General features: G+C 43.3%; 1 protein-coding gene across 1 annotated transcript in view; it reads left to right on the top strand.

Moving 5' to 3' along the window:
- The first annotated feature begins 2166 nt into the window (after nucleotides 1-2166).
- Nucleotides 2167-17686, top strand: part of LOC144797727 (intelectin-1-like) — a 62440-nt gene continuing 46920 nt past the window's right edge. Inside the window, exons 1-3 of the mRNA XM_078668467.1 lie at nucleotides 2167-2240; nucleotides 6253-6323; nucleotides 7942-8112. Coding sequence (XP_078524593.1) covers nucleotides 6266-6323; nucleotides 7942-8112 — 229 coding nt within the window. The 5' untranslated portion in view covers nucleotides 2167-2240; nucleotides 6253-6265. The remainder of the gene's footprint in view (nucleotides 2241-6252; nucleotides 6324-7941; nucleotides 8113-17686) is intronic.

Here is a 17686-nt window from a genome sequence, read left to right on the forward strand (position 1 = left end):
TGACCACAATGCCCTATGCTTAGACATGGTTCACCCCGCCCCTGCTGTTGGGTTGCTATCCACCGATCCCAGTGAAGATCTAGGGAACCTGGTCCTTAGCTCCAACAGACGTAGGGTAAGATGGGGGAAATTGGTAAACTCCAAAGAGTTCCAGCGCACTTGGTTTTCAATCCTTGGATAATAGTAGCAGTCCATAGCTGAGGACACGGCCAGCCAAATGATTTTTCTTCTCAATATCTTGTGGTGTTACTATAAAGATAAGAATTTTTAAATGGGTTTAGCTGTCTTATGAGTTGGATTTAGAGATGATTGATGAGAATTTTGTGATTGGGGACTTCTCTAAATGGTTTGAGGTAGGAGGGATGGAAGCCGGTGAGTGTGATGTATGGTTAATGGGAGATTGGCTGTTGATAAGTAGGGAATGAGTAAGTGTTTTAAGTAATCAAAATCAGATGAAGTAAATTACCTTGTAAGTGTGTTATAGAGAATCTGTGAAACTAAGAGAGTGGCCAGAGAGAAACTGAGTGAATGGGTGTCTGTTGATTGTTCGATTGAATGCAAGCTCTCCGAGAACGCAGAGTGGCACAGAGGATGGGATTCGTGAATTAAAACGTCAAGGCCATCAACAGATCCGATGCTTCCTGGTGGGTGGTATGGAACAAGTCAGAGTAGAAGCTGACTCAAGGGAAGAAATCTAGTATTGCGATGGGTGCAGTTGTGAGTGACTATCTCCTGCTATCCTTCTGAATCCAAATAACTGACTAACCTATCCACCACTCAAATTACTTTCATATTTCACTGTACTAATTCAACACTAATTGTTTATGGGTTGCGGAGTAGCGTGCTACTCGCCAAAAAAGCGATTTGATGCCTCGTCAGGGATAGTAAGTGCTATACAAATGCAATTACAATACAATACAATACAAAACTTATAAAGTAGGAGACTAACCCTTCCACTTTCATCATTTATCTGTGGCATGTGAGAGAATGTAGCAATTTTGGTAAATGGCTTTTCCCTGCTTAGATACAGATTTTCCAAATTGCACTTTGGTACTCAAATCTCGTTGTCGGAATATCATCTGGTATGAATTTTGTGTACAACATCTACACTTATTTGGATTATATTTTTGTAAACCATATTTAGGTCACTATGTTTATGTCAAGGGATTTCTGTATGCATATTCTGACAAACAACCCAAATTGTGGACGAGGTAAAACAACAAAGCGGGTAATGGGCACGACCTGCGCAGAACTTTGCTTCTACACATATTAACCATTTGCACAGCACTCTAAACCAGTGCCTAGGTCTCCTGGCAGTTATAAGTCTGGTGCTGTCCAGGAAGTATATGCCCCCACCAGGGTTGTCACTGCTTATCTTTGGACTTCTACAGAATCCATGCAGAATGGACCTGGTCCCAGGGCCTGGGCAGGATCACTCGGCGTGGGGCAGAATTGGGTGGGTTCAGATTTGTTTGGGGCCATCTGTAATTGCCCAGAGGTTTATTTAATGCAGTGATGGACTGAGGCCTTGTACGTGGATTCCCTGGAAGGTTAAATGCATACCATCAAGAATTTTCGTGAACATTTTCGTTTTTTATGCCAAATCATGCCAGTCTCCACTGAAGTGGCCACACATCCTCCAGTAGTTTTTTTTTCGGATGAGAACCCAGACCTCTACGATTTGGAAAATGCTGTAAAGCAGGCAAAAATCCCAACCTCTGCAAAAAAAAATATTACCAAAACTGGGAAAGGTGTGCACACCCTGACCTTTCACCAGGCCCACCGATTAATTTTCAAACCAGATTTTCGACAGACAATTTGAAAGTATAACAATCCTTTTCGAAATGCGCTCATAATCTACAGAAGCATGGTAGACATTTTTGAGCTAGTCCCAGCCCCAACTAGAACGAACCAGAATGGGCCAGCACGACGACTAATCCCATTTGCATACATTCAGTTGTTTGCACTCTCCGCCACACCCGTGCATGCCTTCTACAATTGCAGCAAAACGAGTGTGGTTAATTTCCAGTCAGGTTACATGTTTGCCCTGCGGTTTTCCTTATTTGTGTTACAACCCACAATCTTTACAAACAGCCTAAGGGGGCGCTGATAAGAGGAATCCTATAAAAGGGAGAGCTCTCGTCTGCAGCCCTGCAGTCTCTTTGACGGCTTCCAAGACAGGCTACCGAGTCAGAGGTTGTCTCAGGCTCGAGCAACGTTTCTCGTGAAAGGAGAAGCAGGTAACTGGGAGCTGTCACTTTTTTGCAGGGGCGTAGTTATCAGTGGTGCAGCTGGTGCAGTGGCACCGGGGTCCAGAGGTGAGAGGGGGAGGGCGGCACCTGCCCTCTACAAGCTGCAGATTACAGGGCATCCGCTCTGAATGCTTTGAACACAGAGCCTGGCACCGGGGACCGGCGGGTTGGGTGGATTGGGAGAGGAGAAAAGGGAAAACGGAGAAAAGATTACATTAATAACGGAACTTTGAAAAATGGGAGAAATGGGTAAAGGAAAGTGATTGAAGTGATTGAGAGAAAAGATAAGAGAACGATGCTGAAATGGAGAAAGATGTAGACGCGCAAAAGGTGATGGGGAAGCGGGAGAGAAAGTGGCTTGAAAGGGGACGTTCGTGAAAGAACAGGAGAAAAAAGAGTGAAAAGAGTGAAGCTAAGGCAAGATGTAGGTGTGAGAGGGCAGAAGGAAGGGGATAGAGAGACTGTAGATTAAGGAATGGAAGGGAGGAAGAAGGGTAGAGCACTGCTAAAAGAGAGCCGACAAGGAACAATGATGGAGAAACAAAAGCGGAAGCGAGAGAAGAGGAGAGGAGATGGTTTAAGGGGAGCCGGAGGGAAAAAGTGAGAGAAAGACCTGAAAGTTATGAGTGAGAAGCACGCCTCAGTGGTGCGGGCTATTGAAGCGCGTCACAGGGTTCCAGGTTACTGAAGCACGTCTCAGTGTTCTGAGTTATTGAAGCGCGTCTCAGTGGTCTAGGTTATTGAACCGCGCCTCAATATTTTGGGTTTTTGAAGCTCGCCTCAGTGGTGCGGGCTTTTGAAGCGTGTCTCAGAGGTCCAGATTATTGACTAGGTCATTGAAGCATGCCTCAGTGCTCCCAGTTATGGAAGCACACCTCAGTGGTACAGGTTATTGAAGCACATTTTAGTGTCCTAGGTCATTGAAGCATGTCTCGGTGTTCCAGGTCAATGAAGCACATTTTAGTGTCCTAGGTCATTGAAGCATGCCTCAGTGGTACAGGTTATTGAAGTACATTTTAGGGTCCTAGGTCATTGAAGCATGCCTCAGTGCTCCCAGTTATGGAAGCACACCTCAGTGTTCCAGGTCAATGAAGCACATTTTAGTGTCCTAGGTCATTGAAGCACGCCTCAGTGCTCCCAGTTATTGAAGCACTCCTCAGTGGTGCATTTTCTTGACGCATGTCTCAGCGTGCCAGGTTATTCAAGCACATTTTACTGTCCTAGGTCATTGAAGCATGCCTCTGTGCTCCCAGTTATTGAAGCACGCAGCCTCAGGGATGCAGGTTATTCAAGCACATTTTAGTGTCTTAGGTCATTGAAGCATGCCTCAGTTCTCCAGGTCATTGAAGCATGTCTCAGCGTGCCAGGTTATTGAAGCACATTTTAGGGTCCTAGGTCATTGAAGCATGTCTCAGCGTCCAGGTTATTGAAGCACATTTTAGTGTCCTAGTTCATTGAAGCACGCCTCAGTGGTACAGGTTATTGAAGCACATTTTAGTGTCCTAGGGCATTGAAGCACGCCTCAGTGGTACAGGTTACTGAAGCACATTTTAGTGTCCTAGTTCATTGAAGCACGCCTCAGTGGTACAGGTTATTGAAGCACATTTTAGTGTCCTAGGGCATTGAAGCACGCCTCAGTGGTACAGGTTACTGAAGCACATTTTAGTGTCCTAGTTCATTGAAGCACGCCTCAGTGGTACAGGTTATTGAAGCACATTGTAGTGTCCTAGGTCATTGAAGCATGCCTCAGTGGTACAGGTTATTGAAGCACATTTTAGTGTCCTAGGTCATTGAAGCATGCCTCAGTGCTCCCAGTTATTGAAGCACGCCTCAGTGGTACAGATTATTGAAGCACATTTTAGTGTCCTAGGTCATTGAAGCATGCCTCAGTGGTACACGTTATTGAAGCACATTTTAGTGTCCTAGGTCATTGAAGCATGCCTCAGTGTTCCCAGTTATTGAAGCACGCCTCAGTGGTGCAGTTTATTGAAGCATGCCTCAGTGGTACACGTTATTGAAGCACATTTTAGTGTCCTAGGTCATTGAAGCATGCCTCAGTGCTCCCAGTTATTGAAGCACGCCTCAGTGGTACAGGTTACTGAAGCACATTTTAGTGAACTAGGTCATTGAAGCACGCCTCAGTGGTACAGGTTACTGAAGCACATTTTAGAGAACTAGGTCATTGAAGCACGCCTCAGTGGTACAGGTTACTGAAGCACATTTTAGTGAACTAGGCCATTGAAGCACGCCTCAGTGGTACAGGTTACTGAAGCACATTTTAGTGAACTAGGTCATTGAAGCACGCCTCAGTTCTCCAGGTCATTGAAGCACGCCTCAGTTCTCCAGGTCATTGAAGCACGCCTCAGTTCTCCAGGTCATTGAAGCATGTCTCAGCGTGCCAGGTTATTGAAGCACATTTTAGTGTCCTAGGTCATTGAAGCACGCCTCAGTGTTCCAGGTCAATGAAGCACATTTTAGTGTCCTAGGTCATTGAAGCATGTCTCAGTGGTACAGGTTACTGAAGCACATTTTAGTGAACTAGGTCATTGAAGCACGCCTCAGTTCTCCAGGTCATTGAAGCACGCCTCAGTTCTCCAGATCATTGAAGCACGCCTCAGTTCTCCAGGTCATTGAAGCACGCCTCAGTTCTCCAGATCATTGAAGCACGCCTCAGTTCTCCAGGTCATTGAAGCATGGCTCAGTTCTCCAGGTCATTGAAGCATGTCTCAGCGTGCCAGGTTATTGAAGCACATTTTAGTGTCCTAGGTCATTGAAGCATGCCTCAGTGGTACAGGTTATTGAAGCACATTTTAGTGTCCTAGGTCATTGAAGCATGCCTCAGTGGTACAGGTTATTGAAGCACATTTTAGTGTCCTAGGTCATTGAAGCATGCCTCAGTGGTACAGGTTATTGAAGCACATTTTAGGGTCCTAGGTCATTGAAGCATGCCTCAGTGCTCCCAGTTATTGAAGCATGCCTCAGTGGTACAGGTTATTGAAGCACATTTTAGTGTCCTAGGTCATTGAAGCACGCCTCAGTGGTACAGGTTATTGAAGCACATTTTAGTGTCCTAGGTCATTGAAGCATGTCTCAGTGTTCCAGGTCAATGAAGCTCATTTTAGGGTCCTAGGTCATTGAAGCACGCCTCAGTGGTACAGGTTATTGAAGCACATTTTAGTGTCCTAGGTCATTGAAGCATGCCTCAGTGTTCCCAGTTATTGAAGCACGCCTCAGTGGTGCAGTTTATTGAAGCATGTCTCAGTGGTCCAGGTATTGAAGCGTGTCTCGGTGTTCTGGGTTAATGAAGCATGTCTCAGTGTTCTAGGTAACATAAAATGAAAGTTATAATCCATCCTTAAATAGTGTCATATTTCATAATCAGATTTTGCCTGGAGCAACAGAGAAAAAGACAGAAAAATCAGGGAACCGGAAAAAGATAGGAAAACTGTTAGAAATTGAGACAACAGGGATGAAAGAACAGCAAGAGTGAGATAAAGACAAGAAGCGTGGTCGGTGGAAGATAGAGGAATGGTGTGGAACCAAGACTGCAGAGCTCTGGTATTCACCAATACTGGCATCCATGAACACTGATGAGGGGCTTCTAGGAAAATCATTGAGACCCTGTAATTACGGTTTGTCTTTTACAAAGTCAGCACTCAACATAGTAATCAATTATGCTTATTTTCCTTGATTAAAATACATGGATCCAGAATGGCGGACAGTGAGAGAGACCTAAGAGGACCCCTCGCGATATGTCACATGGCAATACCAGAAGGACAGCTGGAGACCTGTGCCTGGTGCATCTTTCTAGGCATACTTCTCCAAATGTTTGTAACTGGAAAAACACTGGTAGAAGTGCATGCAGGCAGACATGTAATCCCTGCCTATATATTTGCGTGTTATTTGATGAATACGGTTTTTCTCTTCATGCACGATTAGAAATTCCAATGGCAATCTATGCTTCCTCAACAATATCCTTTTTTCTCCCTCACCCCCTCAGGGAGAGCTGTAAAATGAAGATCCTCTGCCTGGTGCTTGTCCTGGTCTCCGTGTCCTGGAGCTCAGCTGCAGGTAGGTGTTTTCAAACAAGGCACATGGGTTTTGTGTGTGGGGGGCAGGCAGGGAAAGGGTCGATGTCCTGAGGTCAAGTTCCATGAGAGGTCTGGGATGGGATGGGTGGGCTCAACTTGAGATCTTCAGAGCTGTATATCACTGGACTGGTTCCATATGAGGGGTCACCCCGGAGAGATGGTGCGGTTCTTTCGACATTGTTGACTCTCTGAGCCATTGTGTTCACTATAAAAGCTTCAGTTCCTTTTTAATGCTGCACCCAATCTTGTGAGATATCTGCAGTCCTCTACTGAGGTCCTCATTCCAAGTGCTCCAGTAACCCTGGTGCCGGTAATGGATCTTATTGGCCCTCTCAGGATTATCATTTTTAGGAAGCAAAATCTCTGTGTGATAAACAGGACTGAAACTTGAGGGAATAAGTGTGGAAATCCAGTACCCTCTAACTAATAGTCCACTCATGCACATGCATCTGCTTCACTACTTTGTATTATGAAAGCTGAGAATATTGCATTTGTTGAGTGATTGCGTCACTATATCATATGCAACATATTGTATGTTGATGATATTGCATCTACTACATCAATTTACAATACAGTTGCAAGATAAGTACATAATATATTTTCTTAACCTCACTTATGTTCAGTAGCGGCTCGCACAGGTAAGAGCGGTGAGGCGAGGCGGGGGCAGGGTGGGGCTCGGTGGAAGTCGACAGATGACGGGATAAGTAATATTAAATAAATAAATAAAACCACTTACCTTGCTCAATGTCGCACCAGCGATGTCACGAGCACAAAGTATGGGTTTTCTTTATTTTTGTAATATTACTTATCCTGCTGTTTGTCGACCTCTACCACCCCCGCCCCACCCTGCCACACCACTCTTACCTTTCCAAGCCGTTACTGCTTATGTTTACCTCCCAAAGTAGGTACAGGTGAATTTAAGAATAGTAATTATGTAGTTACCATGTGATTTATTGGAAGACAGTCTAGCAGATGCAGTATTACTGTAGAATAACATTAACATATACAGTCATACAAGCAATTAGTTGAAAAGGACATATTTATGTGGTTGCAGACTCACAGCACTGCTAGTAGGATGGTGCAAAATTTTCATCCGGATAAAACTTTTGTTTTTTTTATATTTATTTATTTATTTATAAAGTTTGCCAGTCACATATCGCTCAGATTAAAGACTCTTCAATTCATAATATTGAGTGATGAATGTATCAAAATAGGTTGTATGCCAGAATATTGAGGACAAAAATATTATGATTAAAATTATTTTGGCCTAACTATTGACAGACAAAGTATTGTGAAAGCAGGTAAATGTAGGTAAGCATAGTTTCACTTTTTCTACATATTTGAGTACTTGATGATAAATACATCCTATGGATACATATATGCAGAGTTCAGGATAGTAAACATATACTTCTTCATATAGACTTATCTTCACAATATTTAAACTCAATATTTAAGCCACTTTTTTTATATCTCAGTATTTTACCTGGAACATTCTGGTCAAATACCATCATCTACTTTTGTCACACAATGGGTTAACATTTCTTTGGGAATGGTATCAAGAAGTAGAACATTTTCTGAACTTTATCTGTTTCTTTCAGATGAATGTGATGCCAATGATCTTCCTTGTAAGAAGCTGGCCATCCTGGACCTAGTGGCCAAGTGGAACGCAGATGAGTGCGAGCAGAAGTATGACGGCTACCATCCCATGGAGGCAATGAAGCTTATGCGCAGCTGCCAAGAGATCAAGTCGAGCGATAAGACATCCCAGGGTAGGTAGAAAGAAGTGCCCATCACTTTAGAGGGAGGGTTCCCGGTGCTCCCTTTCCATCACACAATGTTCTTTTCAAGACGAGAATGTCTTTTCCATCACCCGAGCTCACAGGTGTGTCGGGTGCATGTGTGAGTAGGTTATACTGCCCAAGTTTTCCATTGTATTCTGGGATTCCTTAGGCTGCAAATCTCAGAATGTAGACAAAAAGGCATCGCTAGATGATCTACTCACACATGGGCCAAGGAAACTTAAGAACTCTGTGTGTCAATCAGATATCCAGGGTATACGCTTCCTGACAACATCACCCCCCCTAATATTTATATGTTTATGCTAAAAGGCACCAAAAGGCACAATAACATCTCCCCTCTCTGAGAGTTCTTAAGTGGCTCCCAAATGAAGCCCGCTGCCACTTCAAAACTGCTTGTCTCACCCACAAAGTCCTTCACACTGGTAAACCAACATACCTGGCAGCCAAAGTCACCAAGGCAGGCCAGGCAAGAAACCTGAGAAGCACCAACTACCTACTTCGCATACCCCCAAAGAAATATAAACAAAAAGCCCCGGCTCTCTCCTTCTCGGGCAAGGCCCCCAAAGTCTGGAACTCCCTACCAGCAGATCTCAGAACCAACGCCTTCTTCATGATGTTTAAGAGAAAACAAAGGCATCTCCTCCTCGCTCTGCACCTTAACCCTCTGGATAGTAAATCATGGCACTTTTTAGCAGCATACAATCCAGAAACTCTTGATTCTGTTATTCACCTTTACTTGTGGCTTTCTGTTGGTTTTGTATTGCCTCTGTAAATGTTGTAAAGGGCTCTGATACCCACAGGTCTTGCCAGCGCTATATAAAACTCTTTAAATATGCCATGGAAGAGAAAATAAATGTGGCTTGACAACACATGTTATTTGGACCATCTTTCCTAATAAATGTACATTCACACTTCTAATACTGGAGTTCAAAGGTCAAATTAGAGTTTATTACCACAGTACAGCAAAAGTCACATTAGAAAAAAATGGATTATTGGCTCACAGATTGCCTGCAACCATTGATTTACATTGGGAAACAACTCTCCAAATAGTCAGGAGGACTCTGCAATGTGACTTTAGCATGTTGCATAAACGTAATGCCTTCCACCCTGGACAGTCAGCCCCCATCTTTTTCAAATCGTGGATTTTATCTCAAAATCTGCTGAGGTGCATGATGTCCGCAATTTCGGTGGCTGCCGCAAAAAACAAACAAAGTGTTGCTTCTTTGATTTATTTATTGTTTTCGTTCAGGCAGCCTGGAGGCTCAGAACCCAGCACGCTTTGCCTGATAGAAAGGCAGCAGAACAACACGTCTTTTTGGCGATTGCCCACCATCCAAGGCGTCCCCTAAATGATGCTACATGGTCTTCCTCTGCTCTTCCTCATCCCCTTTCTCCTTAGTACTGGAGTTGCTTGTCGAGGGGGGAGAGCGGAAACCAGGCCTGCGTCAGTATTTTCTTTCGGTCAGTGCTTTAAATGGGCCGGTACTGTCCGGTGCGGAGTACCGGCACTTTTTTATTTTGAGAGGGGGAGTACTGGCACTTCTCAAGAAAAATGCAATACTTTTAATTAGAGATTACCAGCACTTCTCAGTGACAAGCAGGTGCTCTAGTACAGAGTACCTGCACTTCTATGTTTCCATTTCAAGCACTGCTTTCGTTGATTCCAGAAGGTGAGCAAGGGCTTTTCACCTGGAATGAGCTCTGCTATATTTGAACTTGTCTTTACTAGTCCCGCTTCTCCCATCCCTCTGTCCATTCCTTGACCTGCTTAATTAAGGATTAAGGAAGGAGAACTAGCCAGTGTAGCTAGCGTAGCAAGGGGGGCTCCCCCCGCTCTTACTTGTGGCCGTTGTGGGGTGACAGGAATCGCAAGCACCCTCCCGCTCTGGCCTAGCTGCGCCACTGAAACTAGCCCGGGAGCCTAAGCTCCCGGGCTAGTTCCTCGTTGAGCCAAGTGTCTGCTCTGGCTCAACGAGCCCGTGCATGAACCGATTGCTGAAAATATTTGACATGTAAGTCATGCAACAAAGATATTGTTACAATATGATCAAGTGTCTTCAAATGCAAAAATGTTTCACCAGATTATATCTCTCCTTTGAGAATTATTGATTAAAATTGAGAGTTTTAACTTGCACTGAGAAACACTCCTACCCACGCCATGAGGACAAAGATAACAGTGAACTGGGAGGCAAGTGTCTTGTCCTGCGTCTGCCCCGACCCCAAGGAATACACCAGGACACAAGTAGGGATCGTCGTCTACTTTATTTGGTATCTTTGTCGCGTGCTCGCAGGCACGCCCTGGTCCTTCCATTGTCTCCCCAATACTGCCTGGCCCCCTTCCCTGACCGGAAGTGGTGTCCGGTGACTGGCCCCACCCTACCCCCTGTGCAGGGTCCTAGTGCCATCTACATCTCGGTCCGACAGCAAATTAGTTGTCCTGTGTTCCCTATATGTGGCCTGGATTCTTATATATAGGGCAGCATCATTTGGTCAGTAAGGGAATCTGAAATTGATCCTCCATTTTCAAACCTTACGCTGTGCGAACCAGACAGTAGATGGGTATCTTTCTGACATCAAAGTTTAATGCTTTGACATTAAGTCTTGGAGGATGAGATTAGAGTGTGGGTGGCATCTGGAATTCATATTGTATTCCGGAGGTTTACATTGTGTGACCATTGCCCAAGGACAAAAAGCTCTTCACAACAGACAAAAACATCCTTACACATATCTCTTTTTGGTGCAAGGATAATTGACAGGATTCACATGATGCTGATACAGAGAAAGACCTCTAATCTGACCTATTTCATTTCAGCATTGGCAAAAGGCTCAAACCTGAGACATTTCCACATAAACACAGTCTTATCACATATAATTTCTATTATTAACTTATTATATATCAATTGTATTTTTTCTTTTTATATATATATATATTCTCTTTCTTTTGTGCTCATATGATCATAATTTTTAGTAATGTTATACATAAAAGAACCAAATCTCAAAAATGTGATTACCCCCACACAATAACCATCATACTTACATTCTCACCTTTCGTCTTCTTCAATCATACTAGCAAAGATACAACAAAAAAGTGACAATAAAATACAAAGCATATGAGGGATCCTACAAAGTTTTGAATTCTGACATAAACATTCAAGAGTTGGCTTATTCTTCTTGGCTTATTCTTCACTTGTCTGTATCTTAAGTAAGATTCCTAGGATGTCTGAGCCAAGTCCAGGATGTAAACCTGGTTCTCCATGTTAATGTAAGGTAGCTGTAACCTCTAGGCCGCATCCCCTTCTGCTAAAGCTTGGCTCGTTTTGGGTTTGAGGTTACAGGAGGATATCGAGCAGCCAGGCTTCTGGCTCAAACTTTCAGTGGCTCGCCCACCTCAGTCAGGTGTCCCGTCAACTGCAGCGGCTGTGGGAGCAGGCAGCAAGCATTAGGTGCTGCACAGTTTGGAAGTATTGTCTTTTTTTCTTGTCCATGAATGTATTGACTTTATCTGAAAATTTGCTATCATTGGCAGGTGGTTCTCAGCTGTTTTGTAAAAATGTTATTGGTCTTCCTCAGTTATTGGCCCTGCTGTCTCTTGGACAAGGAGATGCTTTGATGTTTTCTCTCATTTCTCATGGGAAATCAAAAAAACTGAAGGCCTGAAGCAGGGATGCGTTTAGGCCCCATCTTTATTTAATCTGTTTCTCTCTGATCTTACTCCTTTACTAAATAAAGTAAACTCTCACTCTCCCAATTTGGGGGGTTTCCAGCTATTAAACCTATTGTATCCGGATGACGTAGTTCTCTTAAGCAGAACCAAAGTTGGTTTACAGCATCTATTTGAGGAAAATCTCCCCTACTCAGCAAGAAATGGGCTGACCATTAACAGGAAAAAAGCAAAAATAGGAGTAGTGCAAGGAAAAAGGGCACAGAAGCACACCTGGTCTCTTGGACGCGAAAAAAGTGAATTAGTAAAAAGCTTCAAGTACCTTGGAGTTTGCTTGGAGAATAGAGGATGTAGTGATCTACTGGAGTAAATAAGTAAGACAGGTAATGCGTTGGCTTTTGGCCTGAGTTCTCTATACAACAAACTAAATGATCCTACCCTCACGCCAATGCTCCTACGCTCACGCCAATTTTGCAGGTGGCACAACCTAAGATCCTCCCCACCCGGACCTATGGGAGCGAGGTGCTCAGGAGTTGGGATAGTGCCACCTCGGATAAAATGATACTCAAACTATACAGGTCAATGTTCCAACTACCACCAAAGACATTGCCTGCCTTAATTATGCTGGAGGTTGTCATTGCCAAACAGTCTTTGGCTTGCAAGAAGGCCTTCGCGATTTGTTGTCATAGACTAAGAATTTCACTGGCAGGTTCCTTCGGTTGTTACTTTTGGCACGAATTGGAATTTAGGCCAAGGTATCTGGCTGGGGCTACTTAAATCAGGCCTTGTGCTCTCTTGGCCTATCTGGTACCTGGGACTCATTTTTAGTACCAGCTGGCGTTGAAAAAACTAGCCAAATTCAGCACACATTTGCTATCAATGCTTGAGGACGAAGACAGACTGTCCAAGCGCAATCATGGGTGGATGACACTTCAAAATTACATCAGTCTAAAACCACAGGGCTACCTAAGCGAAACATACAGCAACCATGCCAAGGCACACTTCCTGAAATATAGGCAGGGACTATTACCCCCTATTAAGACATCTTCCCCCATGGAGAAGGAGGCCAGAGCAAAACACCAGTCAGCTATGCAAACAAGAGCCAGAGAACATTGTTCACGTCTTATGCCTGTGACGCTCTGTCATGGGCGATCGACGTGAGGTCATGTGCAGGAAGTGGAGAGATCAGGGCATAAGGTCATGTAGGGAGGTGATATTTGCCTATCTTGAACTGACAGACACTGGTCTGAGCTTCGAGGTGGTTACATTGCGACAGAGATTTGCTAAGACGACTGCGATCAAGGATCTAGCTGAAGGCGGGGAGGCGAGAATTTGTTTTGAGAAGATAGCATTGTTCCTGATTTTCTTATGTACATCAGCACCACAAATCTTCTCAAACCTCCTCAATTGCCAGCACTCATGTCTAAATTCCATAATGTCCATTGCGCAGATTCCTAATGAGTAAGCACACTTTAAACTTTAAAAATGCACTGCCTTAGACCTCTTAACTAACACTTTGGACTTCTATAATGGTCGTTGTTCCCAAGCCCAGCGCTCACCCTTGATTTTACAAAAAGCATCTGCACACTAAAATTGATAAAACTAGATTTTATAAATGAACACTTGCACCTTAATGTTTCATAATGCATTGTCCTAGAGTACTCAAATGAGCATTTGCACTTTCACCTCAAAATGGATTCTGATTTTATGGTCCCACTGCTTTCTTAGATTCTATCTTTCTTTTATTTTAAAATAGGAACTTACATTTTTAAACTAAGCAGCGTACTGATTCCTTAAAGCTTACTCTATTTGTCCCCGCACCTGGCCTGGTCTCTAAAATGAGCATCCATAGTTTAACCCCTACTACGCCACAGCATCTTTTGACGCAATAGTACGTGCATAGGGAAAGGAGTTCCCGGGGCCGGAGGAAACGGTTTTAATTGATTTTATTGCCATGAATTTATGATGACGGATCAATGGAGTGTGTTACTGTATAGGTGTTTATTATGTATCAAATTACAATGATTTTTATTAATCAAGCAATAAAGAATTGCTTATTTGATTAATTACTCCTCTCACTTTGATCCAGTAATCTCTGTGTATGGAAGTCAAGGGCTTTTCTCTCCTGTCCACTTTTAAGAGTAGATGTGCCAAACCTGGCTTCATGGGATAAGGTCCTGATCTGCAGCCCTCTGGGAGCTGGACTACTCTACTTGTGCACAGAGTGGTGGGGTGGGGAAGGGCTCTATTGTATATCCTGATCCTCTTCCCGGGGAGAGGCCTGAACAGCTGATAGGCCCTAAGCTTCTTCCTATGTGCTAATCTGAGCTGAGAAGGCAGTTCAGGGTGTAATGCACCTGCCAGTGAGATGAGCATGAAACCTACCTACGGGTCATACATTCCAACCCTACTAAAAGATAACACCAGACTAATGCACATGCTGCATGCACAGAACATGTAATCAAATGGTCCCACTTCCAGTGAGATAGCTTGTTAGTTGTGTGATGGGTCCAGTAGTCATGGTTACCCATAGAGGATCAAACTGTAATTAGTGCATGGATGATTTTCTTTAGAGTACAAGACTATTCCCAAAAACCAACAACCACTGGAATAACGACTAAGATTGGGATCCTGAGTAGTGTGCTACTCATCTTAAAGCACTTCAATTTCTTGTGAGCTGTAGTAAGAAATATATACATGCAATTGTGATACAATACAATTTCAATGGAATCAATTGGATCAGCACTGCTGAAAACAGTGATTTCTAGAAGGTAAGCCCAGCACTGGAGTACAGTGTCCCCAACAGCATGGCATCATTAGGTAAATGTATGTTGGTGCAGATACAAGTAAATCACTTAGGGACTGCTGAAACACTAAGGGGCTTATTTTGATGACAGGCAAAATTCCTTCCGCCCGACACATACTTGGTCCTGGGACCGACCGACACCCGGTCGGCAGTCTCGACCAGCTCATTAGGATGTGACCAAACACTGTTAAGTCGCATTCCTATATTTCAATATGGGAGCATGCCGTACGGACGTAAAACGACCGTAATGCATGCTCCCATAGTGAAATGGGAGTTGCGGTTCATCCCTGCTCACCATGGCAGGCACCTGAAGATGTATGCCACAAGGTGCAGGGATCAACAGGGGGGTACCATAGGTGTCCCCTCGTCCTTAAACCGGAGGCCGTGCACCAAAGGGGTCCCTGCTGGGGCCCCCAAACACGGTTTTCAACATGGTTTCCATGTTGAACAAGCCAGGATGGAACCCATGTCAAAAGCATACATTCTAATCCCCAGGGCAGAAAGACCCGCCCTTGAGATTACTAGCCAGTAAATCGGTAAAGTAAACCGACCGGCCCATTACGATGCGGCCCTGAAGGCTCCGACTGTCATTCAGAGCCTTTACAGGCCGCATCGTAATCAGACCCTAAGTGTTTTGATACAAAATGCATTAATCTATGATATATTGGTTGGTTAAATTTCTGCATTATGCTTAGAGATTTTCATTATTTCCAAAAGTTCGCACTTGGTAATGAGTTTTGCTGAAGGACAGTTGTAGCACTAGCATCTCCACAGCTAACCATCATTTATAAAAATGTAACCACCAACAGTCGCATCTTCCCAGTCCACCAATAAAATGCAAACACCACATGCATCATCTCAAAGGTTCACCATCAAGCCCAAGCTAAAAGTTTGCTCAGCTAGTTAATCGAATTACAAAGAATAATTAAAGTTATCTGCTTCAAACCGAAATGTTAGTCGCAAATGTATGGACCTAATCTGCTTTAAGGACAAAAGTACTCTCCCACCCAAGGGTTGTATGCTTCATCACAGTGCTCTTCTTCACACCAACACTGACTGTGGACACAAGAAAGGTTTGGGATTCATCTAGAGGTAATTTCCGCAGTTGTACACTATTCCTTTACCCTTTTCCTATTCCACTAAATTAGACATTGATACCCACACCACTCTTTTTATAGGATACTCTTCTAAACATTTTACACCTCAAGAGCTCCTCTCCACCAAGGTTGTGACCCATACTGGTACTCCAACATAGTGTCAGTGAAGACGAATCATATGTTGTTGTGATTAGGGGAATTAACACTATGTTCTTTTCCTCCAGATTCTATTTTTATTAGGACATAACTAATAGAAGTAAAATAAGGTGCCACAAAATGCTGCAGATAACACAAAAGTGTTCCACAAAATTTCAATTTTTGTGCTGAAAAATTTAAATTTATATGGTGCAAAATTCCAGTAAGCATTACACATAAGTGGGTATACTGGAGATATTATATTTGATATCGCTAGTGTCCAATAACCACTTTCTCCCCCTATATTGTATTATTCCATTGGTGTACTCGGAAGGGCTTTAGGTATCAATGTAACTTGGTTCACCGTATTTACAAAACAAACCAGTGTATTTATTGCCGACGTTGTATTGTGAAAATTTTTTATATTGACTATGAATTTTTGTGGTAATGTAATTACCTTTTATCTTATGAATTTAATTGTTTATTTTAGAGTTGTTTACATCTATGCACCTGGTACTTTAAACAAGGTATACTGTGCACACTTCCCGAATAATGGCATTTTGCTAATTTTATTGTTAATTGTTAATTAAGTATTTTGAAATTTTAGTGTATCATGTTGATTTTCTTTTAAATTGTTATGGTTTTAATTAACTATACAATAAACATATTACTTACTTAAACAAAACGAAAGTACAGGACACAAAGAATAAAACCGAGACCGAATGAGCCGTTCATATCCGTCATGCAAGAGCTCAGAAGGTCTGGAGCCTACTGTTGCGTGCATTATTTCATTCAGGCTCTGGGCAAATAATACAAGCAGCTGTGGGCTGGTACTGTAGAAGTCATTAGGGCAATTCATGTGCAACATTTGTTTTTAGCCCCCCTTTATGTGATCCTGATATTTTTCACTGGCAAGGACAGGAACAGAGCTGGAAACATCACAATTCCTGAGTTATTAAGTATAATACACCCAACATTCATCTAGTCCTATTTTAACAAGTGGAGCGCAAACAACTTGTGGACATGTAAAGTTAAGAGGGAAGCTCTACTGCCTCATCAACATGCACTAAGCTGCCAGAAAGCCTCTCAGTAGGTTTCACCCCTTTGGTCTCTGAGTATTAGTTATATTGGCAACACATGCACATAGCTGGTTGTTAATTTGATCGCCCACAAGATACATTCAGTTCCTTGATGTTCTTACTCCACCCACATTGCTAGCATACATTACATTGAGCGTGCTGGAAACAAGTACATAAGTAGTAGATGTAAAAATGTAGGGCAAAGTTGGGCTGAGAAACAGGTTGGGGCATATGCTGGAATCCTGGGTAAAGGGCGTGGGGGGCTTACACAAGGGGATCTTGCCAGAGGTAAATTCAGTGTGAGAAGTTACAAGAGTTGTGGGTGGGACAGAGGATGTCATGTTTCTCTGACAGGTGATGCTGGCCAAGCCGTGCCAGTCCACCCACCATCCTGGGCGCTTGCAGCATTGACAATAGTGGCACATCTTTAGCTCTTGAGAACCAAAGCTTAAAACCTCTGGAATAAATGATTCCCTGTATTGTTGAATGTGTTTTAGGACAGACTAATAAAGGAAGCAATTTTTTAAACTAGCGATAGAATAGATTGGTAGCATCAGAACAGGTATGGACAACTCCTTGCTGAGATGACTGCTGTTGTCACTGGGCACTCTATCAGCTTTGCTTTTTTTCTTGATTCATTCAGGTGATCAAGAAGAAAACCCAGCAGGATAGACTTTGGGGGCGGTGCCACATGGTCTTCAGTGACAACAGCTGATCATCTTCCTCATCCCCGTAAATCATGTGACATTGAGTACAAAGCATGACC

The sequence above is a fragment of the Lissotriton helveticus genome, chromosome 12 (assembly GCF_964261635.1).
Source record: "Lissotriton helveticus chromosome 12, aLisHel1.1, whole genome shotgun sequence".
NCBI lineage: Eukaryota > Metazoa > Chordata > Amphibia > Caudata > Salamandridae > Lissotriton > Lissotriton helveticus.